Genomic DNA, 24,905 nt, shown 5'->3' on the forward strand with positions numbered 1-24,905 from the left:
CTAGTCACAGCAGCTGATCTGGCCATTCCCGACTATACAAAACCCTTTTTCCTAGATGTTTCTGAAACAGGACAAGTCATGAACGGGGTCCTGTTTCAGAAAAAAGGGGGAGATAGGAATATCCTTATGTACATAAGCATAGTATTTGACAAATCCGAACAAAGGCACACATAGTGATGGGACATCAACTTCAGATACTCACAACACACAGTGTAGTGGCGTATGTAAATTCACAGATGTTCACTATGACTTCCCTCAGGCAACAACACCTAAGCAAAATTCTCGGGGCTCCAAATTTGACTTTCACACATGAAGGGATAAATATGGCAGACCGAATGGGGACGGGGCTACCACATAAGTGCGCGCAAGAGGTAGTGAGGGAGAGTAAGACACGAACCGATCTGGAGGCAGAACCCCTCCCAGGGGCAGAGGACTTCTTCACTGATGGGTGCTGTTTCAGACACGAACAAGACGGGCTGAGGGCGGCGTTTGCGGTAGTGAAACTAACACCAGAGGGTTTAGTCACACTGAAAGCAGAGAGGCTCCAGGGGCTCCAGTCAGCCCAGAGAGCAGAAGTGAGAGCAGTGATAGAGGCCCTCAGGCAGGCTAAGGGGAGGAGAGTAAACATTTACACAGATTCGGCATACGCAGTAGGCGCAGCGCACGTGGAGCTAGGACAGTGGTTAAAAGCGAGGTTTAGAACAGCAGGAGACAAACCGATCAAACACGAGGCAGAGATGAGAGAACTAGCTGAGGCCCTAGACCTGCCCGAAAAGGTAGCCATCATAAAATGCAAAGGACACGATAATTCAAATAGTGTAGTAGCTCAGGGAAATCAAGCGGCAGACACAGCAGCAAAACAGGCAGCAGGGTACACTCCGCGAGTGATGGTGATAAGAGCAGAAGAGGAAGTGGGGTGGGGAGAAGGCCCTGAGAGAGACGGGCTAGTGAGACATCAAAAGGGGGCTTCCCTACAAGAGAAAACAATTAGGCAACAAAGAGGAGCAACAGAGACGAGCGGGCTCTGGAGAGGGCCAGACGGTAGAGTAATACTTCCACCAGCCATGCGGGGAGATAAATTTGCAGAAGCCCACGGGTTGGGCCATGTAGGGCCAGCACAGATGTTGAGGAACTTTTTTATGGTAGACATGGTACGTAACTACACTAGGACATGCACCATTTGCACACACCACAACCCAAAACCGATGATCAAACCTGAGATGGGGCCGTTCCCCATGACGACGAGACCTGGACAAGAGATAGTGATAGACTATACGGACATGGGGGAAACAGTACGGGGGTGCCGCTACATGTTAGTGTGTGTGGACATGTTCACAGGGTGGCCAGAAGCCTGGCCGGCAAGAATGGAGGACAGTCAGACAGTGATCAAGTGTTTAGTGAACCAGTACATTCCCAGACACGGCTTCCCAGAGAAAATCAGGTCAGACAATGGGACTCACTTTAAGAACAGTGATTTACAGAAGGTAGAGAGCTTATTGGGCCTAAAACATGCTTTTGGCACGGTATACCATCCATAGTCCCAGGGAAAGGTAGAAAGGATGAACCAAAACTTAAAAAACAAGTTGGCTAAGATATGTGCACAGACTAAATTGAACTGGGTGGATGCACTGCCACTGGCACTCATGACGATTCGATGCTCGTTAAATCAGACCACTGGGTTCACCCCATACGAGCTGCTGACGGGGAGACAGTTTCCAGGACCAGCCGTGGGGCCTGCGGTCCCGGAAGGGGAAAAGTGGCCCAAAGACCACAGAGTGTATTTTGATGAATTGCGAGATCTCGTTTCAGAATTCACCAAGAGAGTCGGAAAACAGAGGAACCTGCACCCGCTGGAACAGAACCTGCCCCAGGCGGAGTGGGTGTTGCTGAAGGTCATCAAGCGAAAGTGGTCGGAGCCAAGGTGGACGGGTCCTCATCAGGTGGTGGAGAGAACGAGCCATGCGGTCCGCCTGAGGGACAAAGGAGAGACATGGTACCATTGGAGCCAGTGTACACCAGCGCAGGAGCCAGGAAGGTCGTAAACGGACCTCATCCAAACCGGGAAGGAGGAGCTTTCCCCAGTGTGGACTGAAGAAGGACCAACACCAGCCGGACCGGTGCCAGGAGCGGACCCCAGGACACGGCGGGTTTACGAGCGAGTGAAGGAGACAAAGGACGGCGCCAGGGGAATAGACTCTTAGGGGAAGGAACTGAAGAATACTGTAACAAAAGGGGGTATAGGACACCGAGTGGCTCCTACCACTCGTACCAAGATGACAGGGTTACAGAGAAAGGTCTGGGGAGATGATAGTAGAATGAAATGGTATATGGGAATTGGTGGAATAATGATGTGTGTTGTATGTTGCCACAGGTTTCCCTGGTTGGCGTCGAGTCTCCATTTCCACAGCGAGAAGGCAGGTGACACAAAAAGAGGACGCCTGCCTGAAGCAGGGAGGGGTATTGAATTGGATTATATCAAAGGGTCACATACTGCTTTCACGTTTGACTTATGCTCGGTCATAGCTTGCGGGAGATATAACGGCTCGTGGAGGGATTACAACCTGTACGTGTGTCACACTCCAGATGTAGATAGGATGTGTGGCCTGATGGGACGTCTGCCGGGTGAGAGGTGGTGCCCGGGATGGGACGAGGTCAGAGCGTATACGGGACAGTGGCAGCCCGGACTCCTGTGGGGACCAAATGCCACTATGTGGAGCTCGTTTAAGTTCCAACGAGATTTCAGCTCCTCCCAGAATCCACTTACCTTGTCTGTCGGAGGTTGGGACACCTCTCCATACAGAGGTGCGGACAAAACATATTTGGTTCTCGGAGTGGAGCATGCAGGAACTGACACCAAAGCGTTTATTAAGATTAACATTAGGGTGCCGACCACTAGCTCTCCAGTTGTGGCAGTCACGGGGACTGTGGACACCTCAGCAGGTAAGGTGCAACCTGGGGAAGTGGTAGAGGTTGACTATACCAAATTGAAACCGTTAGAGGTGATCGAGAAAGCCACGGGGTATCACGAGAGTAATATCTGGCTTGATTGGATGTTGCAAAATGCCAAAGAACAAGATTTAGGGGACTGTGTGGCATGTGCCGCCGCCTGACCTCAACTATACACTGAGCCGGCTCCTTTGTATTCAGAGGACCCTTGGGGATATCAGTGCATGTTAGCTCTTACACATAGCGCTTCCTCTGTGAACTGCACCACCCTGGCAAGGGTGTTTCCTCCGATAGCTAACAACACCAGGACGGGACCGTTCACTCCCCATAAAGGGGGAGGGGGATATACCTGTTTCCGCTTCACCAGTCAGAAACCCGTGGTGAACGTTGGAGAAATCCCCGCGCAGTGGTGTAATGCTAAGATCCAGAGCAGATCTACTATCGGACCCTGGGCCCGGTCTGGCCTGTATTACTATTGTGGGGGCACCCAACTCCTGGTAAGAATCCCAACAGGCACCCAGGGGGTATGTGCGATGGTACGGTTAGCAGCACCCTTAGTGCTGATAGGTGACCGAGTTAAAGCACTCCAAGCAAAAAGGAGCGATGCTCTTACCCGGAGCCGGCATAGACATGTAATAGGCCGTCGCTCAAGTGATACATTCGACCTCACTGTGGACTCCCCAACTTATATAGATGCGATAGGGGTCCCTAGAGGGGTCCCCAAAGAATTCAAACTCGCAGACCAATTCGCGGCAGGATTTGAAAATATTCCTATTCTGTCCGCTTTTTTCCCCGTCACTCCAAACAAGAATGTAGACTGCATTAACTATGTCCATTATAATGTCCTACGTCTCTCTAATTCTACCCGTGATGCGGTTGAGGGCCTGTCAGAACAGTTGGGCCCCACCTCGTTGATGGCGGTGCAAAATCTCATAGCCCTTGATATGTTATTGGCAGAGAAGGGCGGGGTTTGTGCGATGTTTGGGGACATGTGTTGTACTTTCATTCCTAACAATACAGCTCCGGACGGGTCGGTTGCTAAGGCGCTGCAGGGCCTTAGGACTCTCTCGCGAACTATGCACGAGCATTCTGGGATAGATCATCCGCTGGAGGAATGGATGACCTCGATGTTCAGCCAGTGGCTATAATGGTTACTTGTGGGTGTTGTTGTATCCCATGCATAAGAGGGCTTGCCATGAGAGTGATCTCTACAGCCATTGAGAAGGCTCCAGGACCGCCACCAGGTAAGCTGATGCCTCTGCTGGAGCAGCATGACCCGGGACAACTGGAGCTTGGCGAATAGGGGTGATCTCTCTGGGGAGAGATCAAAAGGGGGAATTGTAGATGTAGTGATTGTATAAGTTAGTGAACTGTTGTAAGCTGTTGTAACCAATGAAACAAAATATTAATTGTTTTTGTAACTGTGTTGAAACTGAAGGTGCAAGTAGGAGAATAGGAAACCCTGTTCTAGCGGTTGCCGGGCAGAGAATTATTTAATATGTCTGTCTTTTGAGAAACAGGACACAGGTTAGAGACACACCCACATAGTCTGACAGACAACACAGAAACCACAAGGGGGGCAAGGGGATACTTGCAGTTATCCTTATAAGGAATAGAACTGGGATTGGGCCAATGGCACACTTGCTTTGTAAGTTAACATCTCTATCTTTTTGTGCGTAGTAGAAGTATAAAAATTATGTTTTGACTGTGATCCTTAGACATTGTGCGGCGACACTTGTCTCCAAAAGCTTTTGTAATAAATGGAATATGCGGTACGAGAATTGACCTGACTCCTGGTGTTTTATTCTCCTTTCCAACAAACCAACTCGGGGAAGTGTTAGACTTCAACAGAAGCTAGCTACTACTTTCTAGTTGACACTTCATTGAAGACTAAGATCATTTTTAATATAAATAAAAATTATAATATAATTCAACAATACAGTAAAGTGGCCAAAAATTGCGGACGGTGGCCAATAATATGGTCGTATTTTTTTGCTACGTCACTAACCAACTACTGAAAATATTAATTTTCCATTAATGACATGCTAGCTAACATTTGTATGTCACTAATAATCATTATAAGCATTGATGACTTGATCAAATGATTACTCGGTACAATAAGATTGTATCGTTCCCGGCTAATCAGCTGCTATACTGTATGTGAAGGTCATAAAAGACTTTCAAACTGGTGTTATAAAGGGATTTAATTAACTTTTCTTTGAGATACAACTTAGGCCTTATAAACGACCGTAAGAGCTTGTGCCTTTATCAGCCGGTGCTAAACATTAGTTACACAAAATCTTAGGCTGTCTTCTAACATGAAAGCTTGCTCTAGCTAGTTTGATATGTTCTTTTCCCCTTTCATTTCTCTTGTTAATGTCTTCCACCTTTTACGTCCTTTAGCTTCAAGGTGAGTTCTGTAGTAGGCTTCAAAATAAAAGACTGCGAATGCAGCCTTAAAAATAGTGGTATCTGTTTCAAACTTATTGGAAAATTACAAACATATACTTGGATACCATATTTCCTTGTAGAACATTTAAATAAATATATTTAATAAGATATAACTGTGTATATAAATATACAATTGTTTAGACATTAAACTAATTATATAACCTAATGGTTATTTACAAATATGTTTTTTTAACATTGCTGTTGGATATACCGATAATAGGGGGTTTGAGATTAGTTATGTTCAATTATTCGGTTACAAAAAGAACAAAGTTGCAAACTGTGTGTTTCACAGATTCATGTTTGTTTGGATTTGAAGTTAACATACTGCAACGTATTCTGTTCAGAGGAAGGGAGATCCAGTTATTAAATGTTTTTTAAAAATATTATGATCAGTTTTTTAATGACTTTGTTCCGAGATGAATGGGCTAATGACTAAGTCTGTTTTGAAATGATTCAGAGAAATCTCGTTTAGAAACATAATATGTACTGTATCATGTTCATTTACAATGAATTATAGTTGACTTTATGTGCCTTTTGTTGGTATTGGATGGATGAGGACAGGGTGGACTTCCATTTTTTATTTTGGCTATAATTCATGACATTAGATCAGTGTCTAACACAAACTATGAGACAAGTATACTTTTAGACTACCTTGACCAAAAATTACATTATTTTGATCGATTTTACACCCGTTTTTACTCTAAAAATACGTGCTGAAAAGAGGTTTTGGGTAGTATGACCAGATCCCCCAAAACGAGGCTTAGCCCCCCATCCAAGAATTTCTAGTGATGTCCCTGATGCAGAGGTTAGGAAAAATGCAAGAGCCTTTCCCAAAATTTCACTGGTTCATATCCTAAAACTAAAGTAGTGGGGGTTGGTGAACTGACCAAAGGAAAACAAAACTAATCCTGTAGAATAGACCCCTTATTAGTCAGTGACACATTCTGATCTGTTTCCTGGGACACAGTGGTGTCATCTCAAGGATCAAGCAAGCTAGGAAATTAAAAGCAACCCTTCTGTCCCTGCATTCACACCTTACAGAAATATCTATTGACCATAAACATTCCAATGATAGCCTACTAGGACAAAATACAAGTACATAGGAACACATTTCTATACAAATAAGAAAGAATAATTTAACTGGTAACTAAACTGTGGATTTATATTATATGGTTCCTTCAGCCTACATGTTTGGACAACTATGAACAAATACCAGAAATGAATAAAAATGTGTGGAATATAAGTGAAACAGAATAGATCAGAAAAACATGTTTCACTAGAGTTTTTCATCATTCAGTCCACACAGCAAACTGCAGTAACACTACTTTACCTGCAAGAGGCAGTATTTTACTAATGATTACTGGGACGTGGAAACTGGCGGGTATTGCTCTTCATTGTTATCAATATGCTACCACACTGTATTAACATTATTATAAATAAATAATATACTGTATTTATGTTATACAATTATTTTAAATTTTTTACACATTATAGTATTCTCTTAGCTAACAACATTGATACAAATAATATGTTAGTCAGCCACCAATTGTGCAAGTTCTCCCACTTAAAAAGATGAGAGAGGCCTGTAATTTTCATCATAGGTACACTTCAACTATGAGAGACAAAAGGAGAAGAAAAAAAACAGAAAATCACATTGTAGGATTTTCTATGAATTTATTGGTAAATTATGGTGGAAAATAAGTATTTGGTCAATAACAAAAGTTCATCTCGATACTTTGTTATATACCCTTTGTTGGCAATGACAGAGGTCAAACGTTTTCTGTAAGTCTTCACAAGGTTTTTACACACTGTTGCTGGTATTTTGGTCCATTCCTCCATGCAGATCTCCTCTAGAGCAGTGATGTTTTGGGGCTGTCGCTGGGCAACACAGACTTTCAACTCCCTCCAAAGATTTTCTATGGGTTTGAGATCTGGCGACTGACTAGGCCACTCCAGGACCTTGAAATGCTTCTTACGAAGCCACTCCTTCATTGCCCGGGCGGTGTGTTTGGGATCATTGTCATGCTGAAAGACCCAGTCACGTTTCATCTTCAATGCCATTGCTGATGGAAGGAGGTTTTCATCTGACCATATGACATTCTCCCAATCCTCTTCTGGACCATCCAAATGCTCTCTAGCAAACCTCAGATGGGCCTGGACATGTACTGGCTTAAAAAGGGGGACACGTCTGGCACTGCAGGATTTGAGTCCCTGGTGGTGTAGGGTGTTACTGATGGTAGCCTTTGTTACTTTGGTCCCAGCTCTCTGCAGGTCATTCACTAGGTCCCCCTGTGTGGTTGATTGTTGCGTGAACATTTGGGGAGAAAAATCACCAGTTTGTAATGGACTCTCAGTATTCATAATCTGCATAAACTGAATAATGGTTGATGGAAAGAAGACCAGAATTTTATTTGCATAGTGATGATGCTCTGTATAGACAGCACATGATTCAGTGATCTGGGAGTGTTTATAACCCTGTGAGTTTAACACTTCATGACTGAGAGCTGTCCTTCATTACAACTGAACACACAACAACCATGACTATTTTAGCCATCTTCATCTGGACACTTGCTTTCTGCTTCATGGGTAAGATTAGTAATTGTATTAGTAATTAATATTGTCAAAAAATTATTCAATCTACACAAACAAATATATTTAGGATAATTTGTTACTGTTTTATTTCCTTAAGTGTATTTATTTTATTTTTCAGAATCCAGAGGTCAGGTCACTGTGACTCAGACTCCTGCAGTTGAAGCTGTTCTCCCAGGACAGACAGTCTCTCTGAAATGTAGAACCAGCAGTAATGTGGATGGTGCAGGAGGCTCTTATCCTTGTATGGCCTGGTACCAACAGAAACCTGGAGGAGCTCCTAAACTCTTAATTTATTATGCTAAGACACGTGTGTCTGGGATTCCATCTAGATTCAGTGGCAGTGGAGATTATAGTGACTTCACTCTGACTATCAGTGGAGTCCAGGGTGAAGATGCAGGAGATTACTACTGTCAGAGTTACCACTACATCAATAGTAAAAATGTGTTCACACAGTGATACAGAGCCGTACAAAAACCTCCCTCAGTCAGACTGCACAGTGACTGAACTGTTACAGTTGGGACCTACTGCAGGTGTTGAGGGGGAAGAGACAGTGACATGGAACACTGATCAACTTAGACATACACAAAAAGGTCAACTTTAAATAAAATTAGAAAATATTATTCAGATCGTATTTTCTCCATCAACATTATCATCATTGTAGTCATTAATATATAAAAATCTTGTCATTTTGCTGACGCCCTTATTCAGTTTTCACCATTGTACTCACAAAGTGAGTGCCCAAGCAAGCCAATGTCTTCTTCAGTGCACTTGGGTTTTGGGATTTGATCTTGAGAGATAAGAATGCCCTTTACTGGCCCTCCAACTATACTTTCAGCAGCATCTCATCTTCCATCCAGGCAGGACACAAGCACTGAGAGAACGGGGACATTTAATGAAACAACTTGAACTATAACCAAAGGAAACATGACTGACAAAAGACTGAAAAAGAAAGTGTACACCAAACAAAGACAGACCAGACACACTGGGAATGGAGGCTGTGGGAGGTGGCTGTGGGAGGGAAACTAAGATTTACATAGACAGGGTTGGGTGGTTCTACATGTCCCAGAATAGAGCAGTACTGTCACCAGATGTTCACCCTGTTCCCAGGAGGTTGGAGGTAGAGAGAACTGAATAACTTCACTGTGATATGAGTAATAAAATACTTTTAGCTAAACACAGGTGTGATTATCACATTTTTGAGAGACCAAGATATTGACACGTTTCTTATCGTTCTTCTTTGAGTCTATTCAGTCATATCTTTTAGTGAAGAATATCAGAAACATTCAGAAATAGATTAATGCAAAGCGTAAATGTCAACATGTGGCAAGATCTGCTGTAAAACTTGGATATTATATTATTTATTTGTCATTCAGTATTTGGAGATGAAGTAAATTTGAATTAAATGAAAGACACAGCAACATATTTTCTACTAAGGGAAATCTTTATTTTTATCTATTCATCAATGCATGAATTGCGAACATTTTACTATCTTGTGTTTGTATGAACTATTCATTGATTGATAATGAGGTTGCAAGAAAGAACATATATAATAAGCTAAAACATTTAACACTTCTTATAAACCACATCTGGCTTTATTATTATTTATTTGTCATTCAATATTTGCTAATAAAATATACTTTAATTCAATGAAAGACAACAACTTATATTTTCTACAAAGGGAAATCTTTATTTTCATCAATGCATAAAAGCAAATGTGTGTTATAATAGTACAAGCAGACCATATCATTTCTATCAAATGTCCATCTACAGAGAGGATGGACACATGAACTCATGCAAAGCTCACAGTTAGTCGACATGAAAGTGATCAATAAGACAAAACATCTGATGTCAAAACAGAGTAAAAGCAAATGAACCAGCAACCTCTCTTCATTGGGTTATGTGACAGACAGGTCCTAACCAGAACAGTCATCCCTCCTCAGGGTCTTGGTGACTGGAGTCTGGGAGCTCTTCTGGGCTTCACAGGTCACCTCTCCCACCTTGTTCCACTCCTGGGCAGTGAGAGTCAGGGTGCTGCTCCAGCTGTACAGACCATCCTTCTCCAGGACCTTGGAACTGGACTTCTGATTCTTGTTGTTCCCGTCCACTATCCAACTCAAGGTCCAGTCTGAGGGGAAGCCCTTGTTGGCCAGACACATCAGTGTGGCTGTTGTTGTACTGGACAGCTCCTCACTAGAGGGGGGCAGGATGGTCAGGGTGGGAGCAGTGTTACCTGGGGGGAAAAAACACATAAACTTCACTAACTAACGGCTAAAACACATTTCTTTTCACGTATTATAATCTTGAATTAATGTGTATTGCTTTAATAAATACAGGTCCGAAAAAAATTAAGAGACCACTGCATCTTTTTCTTTCTTTGACCTGTATTTATTAAGGCAATACACATTAATTCAAGATTATAATTGATGAAAGGTAAGAGCATATGTCATGAAATGATTACTATACAAAGCAGATTTATGAAACATGCAAGTATACAATTATTTATTTTACTCCTTAACTATTGAGTCCCGTTCACAAAACAACTATAAACTTCAATAACCGACACATTATGTTTTTAAGGCTTCAATAATACTAATCAGACCCAAAGAAACTAACAATTTATCGTTTTCAAACATTATATTTAGTATTATTTAATAGAAATGCTAAATTCAAAGCAAAATAGAAACAAAAGTTCTCCAATTCTAAAATGTGAAGCTATTTTCTCACACAAAATGAGAAACCTAAAATGTTCCAATTATAAACAAATATAAAGAAGACCTTGTTACTTACTTCCAACATCAAGTCTGGTGCCGCCACCAAAAGTGTACCACAGTGATACAATCCCTATTACTGCTCATACAAAAACCTCCTGCTCATTAGACAAGCTGAATGTCTTTAGACTGAGTTTCAAAAAATGAAATTGACTATATTATTAACAAAATAACCTCATCATCTTCCAAATTTGCAATGAATTATTTATATTTTGCCTTCCCTAACTCTGATATAACAGTTTAGGTAAAGTCACAGAGGACTGACAACACTATCAGAAGAATCAAACCAACATACATTTAGAGAAGTAGCTGATTCATTTGAGGAACTTATAACAGAGGCCAGTCTTGGGTGACCAGTTATGTTTGATCAACAGAATACAAATCTAATTGTGAGTCATACAATTTAAAATATATTACTGACCTTAAAATAATATGACCTGTTTGAAGTTATAAAATGTCAAAGACATTCTAATAATGGGATCCTGCACTGAAATTGATTAGACACAATAATATGCATAACGCATCTACCAAGAGGCTCTTATAGTTTTTATAACCCTGTGAGTTGAACACTTCATGACTGAGATCTGTCCTTCATGACAACTGAACCCACAACAACCATGACTGTTACAACCATTGTCATCTGGCTTTCTGCTTTCACGTAGTTACTTCTACAGAAAGTCATTTATATAGTAACATTATTGTTTTTACTCATAACTAGTGAACACATGATTTTAAATGTCTTTCATGTGACTGTGTTCATTCTATTTTCAGAATGTAAATGTCAGTATATTCAGACTCCTGCAGACACAGAGACAGAATTCTGGGCCTTGGATGACATATACAGTCACATCTCAAATAATTAGAATATTGTGGAATATTGTTTTCCTTGATTCAAATCAAAAAGTGACACCTTCATTTATTCTAGATTCATTACACATCAAGTGAAACATTTCAAGCCTTTTTTGTTCCAATCTCGATGATTACAGCTCCCCAGACGTGGAGAGGACGTTCCTCCATCTTAAGAACTGGGTCACAACGGCACCCCTCCTGAAACATCCAGACCCCCTTACGTCCTTCACTGTGGAGGTGGATGTGTCGGAGGTCGGGGTGGGGGCGGTCCTCTCCCAGCACCACAGAAACCCCCCTCGACTACACCCCTGTACCTCCTATTCCAACAAACTGTCTGGTGTGGAGAGGAACTACGACCTGGGTGACCGAGAGCTACTGGTGGTGAAGTTATCACTGGAGGAGTGGAGACTGGCTAGAGGGGCCCGGGAGACGTTGTATTTCCTCTCCACTGTCCTAACAGACCACAGGAACCTTGAGTACATCAGAGCTGTGTGGCGCCTCAACCCCCGCCAGGCCCACTGGGCTCTATTCTTCGAGCGCTTCCAGATCACTTCCAGTTGCACTCTCCCTCCTCCACGACCGTGTGGATGAACTACCCAGAGACACGCCCATTCTCCCCCCTCTTGCATCGTGGGTCCTGTCTCCTGGGATATTGACACAGACATTCAGAAGGCAGGGAGACTGGATCCCACACTGGCGTCGTGTCCCCCAGCTGGTGCAGAGCCGGTTGGTGACCTGGTGCACAAAACATGGGACCCTCGAGGCCCTCAGGGTGAAGTATTGGTGTCCTGGAATGTGGAGGACTGTGTGGCACTACGTTTTGTCGTGCTCCGTGTGCACAGTCTAAGGGGTGGTGAAGGGCTCCAGTGGGGAAGCTCCACCCCCTCCCAGTACCTCAGTGGCCTTGGTCACACCTGTCAGTGGACTTCATCACAGACCTACCACCTGCAGAGGGGAAAACCACCATTGCTGTGTCGGTGGACAGGTTCTCTAAGATGGTCAGATTCATCCCATTACCCGGCCTCCCCTCTGCCCTCCAGGCCGCTGAGATGCTATTTCAGCAGGTTTTCTGGCTGTGTGGGCTTCCATTGTGACGGACCCCAGTTTACATCCCGTGTCTGGAAAGCCTTCATGTCCAGGCTGGGGGTCGTGGTCAGCCTCACATCCGGGTATCACCCACAGGCTAACGGGCAGGCGGAGCGTACTAATCAAGAGCTGGGAAGGTTCCTCTGGTCCTAATACATGGGCCGTCCAGGTGAGTGGACACACTTTCTCCCCTGGGTGGATGATAATCAAAACTCCCTGCACCATTCCTCCACACGAGGAACAGGTCGGGTCCAGTACCTAGTGGACTGAGCGGGGTATGGCCCTGAGGATCGCAGCTAGGTCCAAGCAGCAGACATCTGTGAACCATCCTTGATAGCTAATTTCTATGATCGTCGTCCAGACCAGCCTGCTCCTCAACTTTGGGGTTGCCTGGGGCGCCGGCTGCTGGCGTTGTCCAGAGCCGTGCCTAGGAGGTACTGCATTGATTTTGACCCAATTGAATGAAAGTACTGCTAAGGAGCAAGGAATCAAACATGTTCTGAAAACCATTTTTGAAGTAGCAAACCTTGAGCACCATGTGCCTGGACTTCTCAGTGGCAGAGCCAACATCATTCGGATGCTCCTCTATGGCTTTGTAGAACAGCAGCTCAAATGTGTACGTTGCGTTCTCCACCAGCTGAACGTGAGAAACACCAGTTAACTGGGAAAAGCTCATCGATCCATGACAAGGCCGACACACCGCGCGTAGCTAATATTATTATTCAGCGTAATCAACTGAGGTCATTATTTTAAAGCATGCTCACTGGGGCAAATGGAACAATACGGACAGGAAGGAAACAGAATACTTGATAAAATAACATTGGACAGAAACAAAATGAAACACAGAACCAAAACAACAACGTGACGTTTGGGTAGACATGGACAATAACATTTCCCATCTGTAATGGGGCAAGAGTCAAAGGATGCGATGGAGCAGAGGAAAGCAGTTTGTAAGGAATTGAACCGTTTTCCAGAAGGTTTGTGTAACAGTGAGGTTTCAGGTTGTAAGACCTTGTGCTACCTTTCAAATGGCAGTAATTTTTTTGGGATATATGAATGTCATACACTATGCTAAAAAAAAATTAATCTACATGTTATTGTTAATTTGGATTGGGCTATCATTTTCATTTTACAGAGAATGCAATTTATTTGTTGTGTTTATATGAATTTTCAAAATATGTTGGTAGTATGAATAAAAAACAATATATGTTCCTAATGGTGGATAGGGTTGAAGGCGCAGTCATATTTCCCTCAGATCATGCAAATCACAAAGAATTTGAAAACATTGTCGGTGGGGTCCGGGGGTTTCAACCACGGTCTCTGGTTCATGTGGACCACCGGGGTGTGCATGATCCTGGCTGTGCTGACTGTTCATGTTGGGGTACTGTTGGTAGGTCTGGTACGCAGCCTGGTGGGGGTGGAGGCTTCCGCCGGGACAGGCGTCTGGACGGGGGACCTCCATGGGGCAGCTGTGTTCCAGGAATCCTGCTGCTCAACACATTCCCATACAGCTGAAGAGATCAGGGCATGATTGATAGGAGAGCCAGATATTCCATACTGACCTGTAAGCCTGCTGTGGACACGTGCACACGGACGTGTGTCCTTACACATACTGCCACACACAGACTCTGCCCGCTGCCTGTAACCGGATCAGCCAGTCACTTCCTCGTGTTAGGCATAGCTGGATTAAGAATTCAGAATCAAAGAGGAGTCCATGATAAGCCCCTACCTCCACTGTAACGTAATGGCACCGCAGCTCCTCTTCCTGTTCTTGTGGGGATCACAGCCTGTGTGAGGAAAAAGTAGAGTTGCATCAAAACTGGCAACTGCTGACTGAGCCATAGTGTACATGTCTATAAATATCCTGAACTGAACTGTAATAACTAGAATCGTTCTTATCTAATATCCAGACATTCCAACAAAGCGATCCGTATGTAGTTTGTGTTCCTATGAGACTCACAGCCAAAAGTAGACCACCAAAACTGGTCACCAACCAGAGCACATAGTGTAGGCTACATTTCTATAAATTTCCAGAATAACTAGAATTGTCCGCTTTCCTTTAGATAAAGATCTAGACATTCTAACAAAGCGATCCATTCATAGTATTTGTTCCTATGGCGATCACAGCCTGCATGAGGAAATTGTAGAGTTTCACCAAGTAGCCACCTCTGACTAACGCATAGTGTACATTTCCATAAATATCCAGAAAAGTAATAACTAGAATCATATGACTGTCTTTAGCTAATATCTAGGCATTCTAACAAAGAGATTGGTACACTGTGTTTTTATGGTGATCACAGCTTGCATGAGGACAAAGTAGATTTGCACCAAAACTGAGGAATAGGCTGGTTCGAGGTTGGGTCAGGCAAAGATCGTAATGGGTGATCCAAAAGGCAGAAGTACCGGAGGGCAGGCAGGCTCAGAGTCAGGGACAGAAGGGGATCAGTACTGGGAAGGCGGAGGAGAAAACGGGTAACAGGAAACATGGAAAAACAAACGCTGAAAATACATGAAAAGACAAAACGATCTGGCAGCAGGCGAACAGAAAACACAGACATAAACAGACAAGGGGTAACGGGAACAAAGACGCCACCTAGTGGGGGGTGGAGACAATAATGAGACAGGTGAAACAAATCAGGGTGTGACAATGGTGGAAAAATCTGTCTGCCTGTCTTTGAAAAAATAATTAATCCCTGAGTGCCTGATGTGGAACGCCCTCTCAAATTAGCTGTGGCTGTAGTTAAAGAACAGGGCTATTCATCTCAAACACTTCTGGTTTTCATCCTTTTTCTTAGGACTGGGAATAAGTGACACCACTCCAACCTGAGGACCGGAGTATCCCATCCCTGAAAGTGACTGGGTTTGACCACTTTGTATTGGTGGAACTGGATTTTAGGCTGTTTTATAGATACTTCTGAAGATTCCAAAAATTCTTGTAACAGATAAAATATATAGGTTGAGTATACCGTTGCATTAGAAATATGAAAGATAACAGTTCTCCAGGAATTTTAGATTTTGCCAGAGCTGAGATGCATACAGAGAAGCTGAGCAAAAAGCATGAAAGAACATTTACAACAACTTACTTTGGTTTATATCTAAAGTTGTGGGGGTTGGATATCAAACCTAGGTAAAGAACAAATGAATGGTCCTGAAAAATAGTTCCCCAATCCACCAGGGACACATTCCCGTCTGTTCTTCCTGGCACCATAGGGCAGGGTAATTATGGTATGACCTTGTTGTCCTGTATTTCAGACCCTAGATAAACTTCTATAACACATTAACATTCCAATGGTATCTTACGACAAGACACAAAGTGCTAAAACAGAAATTGAGTACATATAAGTTAATTGCTATAATTGACAATTTTAATGGAGAAATTATATCAGATAAATTAACGTTACAAGACTAGATGGTTAGGACTGGAATTGAAAAGATATTACTCACTATTGCAGTGTATAGTATTTACCTGGGCTTAATCATAATAAACATAGCAGTGTATAGTATTTACCTGGGCTTAATGTTAATAAACATAGCAGTGGATAGTATTTACCAGGGATTAATGTTAATAAACATAGCAGTGGATAGTATTTACCAGGGCTTAATGTAAATAAACATAGCAGTGGATAGTATTTACCAGGGCTTAATGTAAATAAACATAGCAGTGGATAGTATTTACCAGGGCTTAATGTTAATAAACATAGCAGTTGATAGTATTTACCAGGGTTAAATGTTAATAAACATAGCAGTGGATAATATTTACCAGGGCTTAATGTTGATGAACAAAGGGTACCTATGTATAAGGTGAAGAATATCCCCTGACTCTGATAGACACTGTATGTAAGTGTCCTTTTGTGTTTGGCTCAGGGTCTCTCACCATCTCCTGTTCTGTCACCTCTATGAAGTAGAATCTGGGATCACATCCTGTATTTGGAATATGTGACCAACTCAGGTTTGATTACAAATTCTTCTCAGAGGTTTATAAAAGCAAGTCTACCTCACTCTCTCTTCCTGTGAATGGTGTCGGTGAAAGTACCCCTTCTGTTATTCTGGGTCTTTCTTTCTCTCTACCTTCTATTTGGTTCAAGGTCATCAGGCCATGCCTTGTGTCATGCTTAGATGAATGCTTTGTTTATGTCAACTACTGTATTGGAATGTGAGCAGAAATTGCCTTCTTTAATGTTATCATCAAAAGTTGAAAATAGATTACTTTACAGATATCCATGTCCTATGACATCATTTCCATGTAAGACTAATGTGATGGATCTGCTTGGTGTATATTTACTGAATAATGGTGAATAGAGAAAAGACCAGAATCTTATTTGCATAATGATGATGCTCTGTATAGACAGCACATGATTCAGTGATCTTGGAGTGTTTATAACCCTGTGAGTTTAACACTTCATGACTGAGAGCTGTCCTTCATGACAACTGAACCCACAACAACCATGACTTTTATATCCATCTTCATCTGGACACTTGTCCTCTTTTTCAAAGGTAAGATTTATTAAATGTAATGTTGAAAAATAATTTAATCTACAGAAAGGAATGATGTATGGCATTGCTATTATGTATATTATGTACAATGTGTAACTATGTTTTATTCCATTAATATGGGTGTCCTTATTTTATTTTACAGAATCCAGAGGACAGTACATTCTGACTCAGTCACCTGCAGTTCAATCAGTTACAACAGGAAATTCAGTTACTATGAACTGTAAAGTCAGCAGTGATGTGTATAACAACAATTATCTAGCCTGATACCAACAGAAACCTGGAGGAGCTCCTAAACTCCTAATTTACTATGCTAAGACACTTCAGTCTGGGACCCCATCTAGATTCAGTGGCAGTGGATCTGGGAGTGACTTCACTCTGACCATCAGTGGAGTCCGGACTGAAGATGCAGGAGATTACTACTGTCAGAGTGACCACAGTGGTGATGTGTTCACACAGTGATACAGAGCCGTACAAAAACCTCCCTCAGTCAGACTGCACATTGACTGAACTGTTACAGCTGGGAACTACTGCAGGTGTTGAGGGGGAAGAGACAGTGACATGGAACACTGGTCAGTTGAGGAAGTCAACTTTAAATAAGATTAGAAAATATATTTACATCACATGTTCTCCATCATCATTGTAGTCAGGGCACAGACCTATATAAGAGGGCTTAAATGACCAATAAGGGCTCCCCAAATATGCCAGCAGCCATTTACCCGTCAGCTTCTACACACACATCAGTTTCAATGTGCATCACATAGATGGACGACACATGTCTGAGTGAATGACACCTGCAGGTTGAATGGGGGCACCGATGTGCAAGAAGGACCAGGGGCTCAAGCACCCCTTGGGGTCTATCTGTGCACGTATCTGGGGGGCAGAGACAATTACATGGAACACTGGTCAGTAAAGATCAACTTAAATCAAGATTAGAAATCTTCATAGACATCACATTCTCCATCATAATCATTATTATCCTTATTGTCTTTTAATATTTACAATATATTGTTATTTAGCTATAACTCCTATTCAGAGTGTCTTACATACATGGAAGAGGGAGTTCAAAACAGGCAATATATATTTTCTGTAACAAGAGGAAGTTGGTAGCTGGGGATGATGTGGTGAAAACAGGCTCTATCTGCTGGTGGAGTCGGGAACTCCACCCCTCTAAACATGACATTCCCACACACCTGAGACTGATCAGGGTCTGATGGCCTGAAGTGTTTTAAGGACTAGAGTTAGTGGGCTGGGGGTTTTTGGGAGGCAAGCTCGGGTTGTGTGTTCTGGGAAGGACCAGACCGCTCCAGTATCGTTTCCAGCGAGGAATACGGAAGGCTGGAAACACCACTAGACATTAGAAGGACTTACAACTGGAATAGCCTCGGGTTACGACACCCAGTAAAGTAAGATTGAAAAGAGTGTTTACTTACCTGAGGAAATCAGGATTACCACCAAGAAGAAGCATCATTTAAGTTTTCTGTTGAAGGTAGACCTGACCCTGAGTTACCTTTTTGAATTTGACATGCTGTTTCTGTTAATTCCTTAGAACTGTAATAAAATCCTTGTTTATACTTGAGCTTTGTGTCCTCTCACTAATTGAACAGTCCCGCTAAGAGCTATGTAGCCTCTCATGACATCACACATGACACCAGGGTTAACAGTCCTACTCTTAGGTGCTGCAATATCTTCTTTAGTGCTTTTTTGTTTTGTGTTTTGATCTTCAGACCAGATAGAAGAGTGCCCCTTACTGGTACTTTAATCCTACTTTCAGCAGCATCTCATCTTCCATCCAGGGACCAACCAGGACCGACTCTGTTTAGCTTCATATACAAACCATCAGTGGGATGCAGGTTTCTATGTTGTCATCATCATGGTTGTGACGTGATACACTTATAACATGACAAATGTATATACAAAGTTAATGAAAGTATTGAAACACACATCAGTCTATATGAGTGAAGTTGAGGTTACAGAAGCATCAGGCCCTCAAATGAAATCCGCATATCCAAGTATTGATGTGATCATCTAGCATTAAATTAACTGTCTTCATAAACAGATTACAGACCATGAATACAACCTGATCCTGGTCTGAAACATAAGACATGTGCAGTACATACACTAATATGAAGGATGTTGAAGTGTATGAATGTATGCCTATTTATGTTTAGATAACAAAATAACATCTGTTTATTTGTACACAGGAATTCATGCTCATTCAAAGTGCAACAATAATCAGCCAATGGGATTACAGTAATTCTGTCCTCTATGTCTATAAAGCTGAGGTAAGACCGGAAGTTCTTTGAGATGAGATTGAGTTCATTAGACATTGTGTCTGGAGTCTGTAACATCATGAACAACAGACCATCAAATGCTGCAATAAATAATGGAATTACTCTCCCTTGATGACCGGGTACATGATCATTATTTCAACCACTATATGAAAGGGCTGATTTCTAAAGAGGATAAAACACATTATGAGTAATGAATTATTTAGTGGCATAATTACATAGCAGTGGATGTCTCTGTCTCTGAATTCACCATGGACATTAAAACCACTCCACTCCAGGAGATCTAGACCTGTCGAAGGGATTTCAGAAGCTGAACATTCTCAACTGTTGGACTGTTGAAGGAACTGGATTTTGACCCTTTTAAGATTAATTCCAAATGAAGCCAATTAATGTGTAAATAGACATAGAATTGATGTTTCACTTCCTTCACTGGTAATGTTCACTACTTGATATATCTGTAACATCTCTGTCTCTGAATTCACCATGGACATTAAAACCACTCCACTCCAGGAGATCTAGACCTGTCGAAGGGATTTCAGAAGCTGAACATTCTCAACTGTTGGACTGTTGAAGGAACTGGATTTTGACCCTTTTAAGATTAATTCCAAATGAAGCCAATTAATGTGTAAATAGACATAGAATTGATGTTTCACTTCCTTCACTGGTAATGTTCACTACTTGATATATCTGTAACATCTCTGTCTCTGAATTCACCATGGACATTAAAACCACTCCACTCCAGGAGATCTAGACCTGTCGAAGGGATTTCAGAAGCTGAACATTCTCAACTGTTGGACTGTTGAAGGAACTGGATTTTGACCCTTTTAAGATTAATTCCAAATGAAGCCAATTAATGTGTAAATAGACATAGAATTGATGTTTCACTTCCTTCACTGGTAATGTTCACTACTTGATATATCTGTTACATTTGGCCCTACTGTGCCCTCTGTTTCTCATCCTGTGTCTCCCTAAACCTGCCACCACTCCCTCAGTGCTCTTTCCTTCTCTATGTGTGTGATTAGTGGAGACAGGTGTGTCTCAGAAACCTGGATCCATTCCCAAACTCCTTGTTTATCAAGGAAGTACTCTTAATTATGGGATTCCATCTAGACTCAGATACAGTGATCTAGGGAGTGTGCTGTGTTCAGGTGGACTAGGGAGTGTGTTGTGTTCAGGTGGTCTAGGGAGTGTGTTGTGTTCAGGTGATCTAGGGAGTGTGTTGTGTTCAGGTGTTCTAGGGAGTGTGCTGCGTTCAGGTGGTCTAGGGAGTGTGTTGTTTTCAGATGATCTAGGGAGTGTACTGAGTTCAGGTGATCTAGGGAGTGTGCTGTATTCAGGTAGACTAGGGAGTGTGCTGTGTTCAGGTGGTCTAGGGAGTGTGCTGTGTTCAGGTGGTCTATGACAGGGCCCAGGGTGTGACCTGACAGCAGACCTCACAGACTCTCCTGACTCCACAGGACTGTTGTAGCGGAGACACAAGGTCTTATAGTGGGATTGGGAGAAAAAGGGGGGGAAATAAAAAGCAATGGGAAACTGGATAATTTCATTATTTTTTATTTACGTAGAACAAACAATCGCACAATATATTCTATAATTGAATACAAAAACAATCAGTCAGTAGTTCAAAATGGGATTCACTGTTGTCTGTCTTGTTCAAATGAACAAGCTAATTTGTGGGAAAACCATTTAGAATCTTAATTTAAATGAGTATAAATTATTACAAATATATGAATGTCCCATTCACACTTGTGTTTTTCGATAACATACCCTGATGTTAAGTTAACCACCAAATGGGGCATGACTTTAAAAATGAATTGCCAAATGGCTCTTCATTAACATTTTAATATTGACGGTGAAATTACATACCATTACATTAACATTCTAATGCAAATCACATAATTGCATTGTAATTTTCCTATTAATCAAAAAAATGCAGGCAAAAGTGGAAAATGAAAAATGCAATGTGGGATTGCATTAACATTTTAATTAAGTTAACTATGCGCTTCCATAATGTACATCCAGTTCAAATCTAAGGTTTTTATGTTGTCCTCTGAACACTGAGTGACCAAAGATGTCCATTATTGGGCCAGCTTGGTCTGCCTTTAATGAACCCTAAAAAAGACATTGTCATATTGTATATGAAGCCTCCTCTGTCTGAGTGACTGGACTCCTGCAATGGTGGTTGGACCTCACTTTATATGTGCAGAAAGTTATATTTGTATGTATTTATGTATGTAAAGCCCTATTTGGGTGAACTCCCTCTTTACCTCTGTAGTCGGGTCTCCTTCACCACTACCAGTTACCACACTCGGATTTGCTAGATGACAAGTCCCCATTTACACTATTGGACAGGACTGCCTCCTAGTCTTGTGCCCCAGAGCCTTGGACAAAAATACTCCAATTGCTTCTTTGGGCTGGATCATTTTGTTTAATTGTATGGTACATTGCTGTATGTTTTAATTATGTAGTATATTGATTTATTCTGGCTTCTTGGCCAGTTCTCTCTTATAAAATAAGTTTCAATGTTTCTTTTATTATATTCCATACCATCTTCTTCCGCTTATCCGGGGCCGGGTCGCGGGGGCAACAGTCTAAGCAGGGATGCCCAGACTTCCCTCTCCCCAGACACTTCCTCCAGCTCTTCCGGGGGGACACCGAGGCGTTCCCAGGCCAGCCGGGAGACATAGTCCCTCCAGCGTGTCCTAGGTCTTCCCCGGGGTCTCCTCCCGGTGGGACGGGACCAGAACACCTTCCCAGGAAGGCGTTCCGGAGGCATCCGAAACAGATGCCCAAGCCACCTCAGTTGACCCCTCTCGATGTGGAGGAGCAGCGGCTCTACTCTGAGCTCCTCCCGGGTGACCGAGCTTCTCACCCTATCTCTAAGGGATCGCCCAGCCACCCTGCGGAGAAAGCTCATTTCGGCCGCCTGTATCCGGGATCTTGTCATTTCGGTCATGACCCAAAGCTCATGACCATATGTGAGAGTGGGAACGTAGATTGACTGGTAAATCGAGAGCTTCGCCTTGCGGCTCAGCTCTTTCTTCACCACGACAGACCGATACATCGACTGCATTACTGCAGAAGCTGCACCGATCCGTCTGTCAATCTCCCGTTGTATCAATAAGTCATATTGTATATGTATATACTATTTTTATTCAGTCATTTCATTTACATATTATTACTGACAACAGTTTGGGAACTAGATAAAAGATTGTTCTAATCTGATGGATCCTTATGATCTGCATCTACTGAATAACGGTGGATGAAGAGAAGACCAGAATCTTATTTGCATAGTGATGATGCTCTGTATAGACAGCACATGATTCAGTGATCTGGGAGTGTTTATAACCCTGTGAGTTTAACACTTCATGACTGAGAGCTGTCCTTCATGACAACTGAACCCACAACAACCATGACCTTTATAACCATCTTCATCTGGACACTTGTCCTCTTTTTCAAAGGTAAGATTTATAAAATGAAAAGAATTTAATCAACACAAAGGAAAAATGTTCATGACTATTGGTTTCTGTTTTATTTCCTTAAAATGGGTATTTATTTCATTTTTCAGAATCCAGAGGTCAGGTCTCTGTGACTCAGACTCCTACAGTTGAAGCTGTTTTCCCAGGACAGACAGTCTCTCTGAAATGTAGAACCAGCAGTGATGTGTTTAATGCAGGGACCTCGGACCCCGAACTACACTGGTACCAACAGAAACCTGGAGGAGCCCCTAAACTCCTAATTTACTGGGCTAAAACACTTCAGTCTGGGACTCCATCTAGATTCAGTGGCAGTGGAGATTATAGTGATTTCATTCTGACCATCAGTGGAGTCCAGGGTGAAGATGCAGGAGATTACTACTGTCAGAGTTTACACTATCCCAACAGTGTCTGGGTGTTCACACAGTGATACAGAGCCGTACAAAAACCTCCCTCAGTCAGACTGCACAGTGACTGAACTGTTACAGCTGGGACCTACTGCAGGTGTTGAGGGGGAAGAGACAGTGACATGGAACACTGGTCAACACTGAATACGATTAGAAAGCATTATTCATATCATATATTCTCAGTCATCATCATTATTATTATTTTTGTTGTCATAATTATTTAAAAAGGTACTGCATCAAGATGTAACCATCGAAACCTTTAGAGTTGTGTGCTCTAAATTTGTATTCATTATATTTCGGTTGTTTAAACTGCAGCAACATCTCCAGCTGAACACCACGTCTCGTTATCAAAAGTTATTGCGCACACAACATTTGCAGTGTGTACACCATTCACCAGATTGGCAATTGTTATATGTAGTGCTCACTGGGGTCCTCGGGCTTGGAGGGTTTTATAAAACACTGATGATTCATTTCAAACGCCAGATCCACGTTACAATTGGGACACATGTTAGCCGTGTTGGTAATACTGACATTGTAATAACGGCCACAATCGACACAGTATTTCTTCTGGTCACACCTGCTAACCCAACGACCCACACTTTTGTAGTGCTTCAAGCGTTTATGCTGTCTATGACAAAAGTTAGAATAACATATCCATTTACAGTCAGGGCACTGCTTTGTGTTACGGGTTTGGGTATTGTAGATGTATTGATTGTATAAGTTAGTGAACTGTTCAAAATATTAATTGTTTGTAATATGAGCTAAAACGGAAGGTGGAAGTAGGAGAACAGGAAACCCTGTTCAAGCGGTTGCCGGGGAGAGAAAGATTTAGTATGTCTGTCTTTTGAGAAACAGGACACAGGTTAGAGACACACACACATATTTGGACAGACAACACAGAAACCACAAGGGGGGCAAGGGGATACTTGGAGTTATCCTATAAGGAATAGAACTGGGATTGGGCCAATGGCACACTGGCTTTGTTAACTTAACGACTCATTCTTTTGGGCGTAGTGGAAGTATAAAATGATGTTTTGACTGTTGATCCTTAGACATTGTGCGGCGTCACTTGTCTCCGGAAGCTTCTGTAATAAATGGATATACGATACGGTAATTGACCCGACTCCTGGTGTTTTATTCTCCTTTCCAACAAACCAACTCGGGGAAGTGTTAGACTTCAACAGTACGACAATCTTCATGAAGATCGACACTACATCTACGTTTACAGTCATGATCACCACAGGTATTAAAACCTGTATAACACCACTCCCAAACATATGACACACCCAGAAAACATTTCAGATTCATGATGCCATAGAAATGGTTATCGTGTAAGTACATAAAGACGGTTTTAGGGGTGGGTATCCTCGTTGTTTTGAAACTTGGTAAAGTGACCATCCTGTGTTCGGTGAAAGACAACAATTTTACACCCTGTCATTTCTTCAAACTGAAAATCTGATCTATCAACAATGTTTGAGCTTTACGTCGCGGGGCACCACCCTCACGGTTGTTGACAATTTGTACCACCAGTTCTAGTGATTCATCAAT

At 42.3% G+C, this 24,905-nt stretch overlaps 2 gene segments (V, D, J or C); one reads left to right on the forward strand and one right to left on the reverse strand.

Annotated features, from left to right (window-relative positions):
• Positions 1 to 24,905, forward strand: part of LOC105008451 — a 966,635-nt gene that overhangs the window by 276,236 nt on the left and 665,494 nt on the right.
• Positions 9,888 to 10,899, reverse strand: LOC117593621. The segment is given in 2 exon segments: positions 9,888 to 10,219; positions 10,777 to 10,899. A coding segment is annotated over 1 exon segment (243 nt).

This window comes from Esox lucius, chromosome 21 (assembly GCF_011004845.1).
Source record: "Esox lucius isolate fEsoLuc1 chromosome 21, fEsoLuc1.pri, whole genome shotgun sequence".
NCBI classification, from domain to species: domain Eukaryota; kingdom Metazoa; phylum Chordata; class Actinopteri; order Esociformes; family Esocidae; genus Esox; species Esox lucius.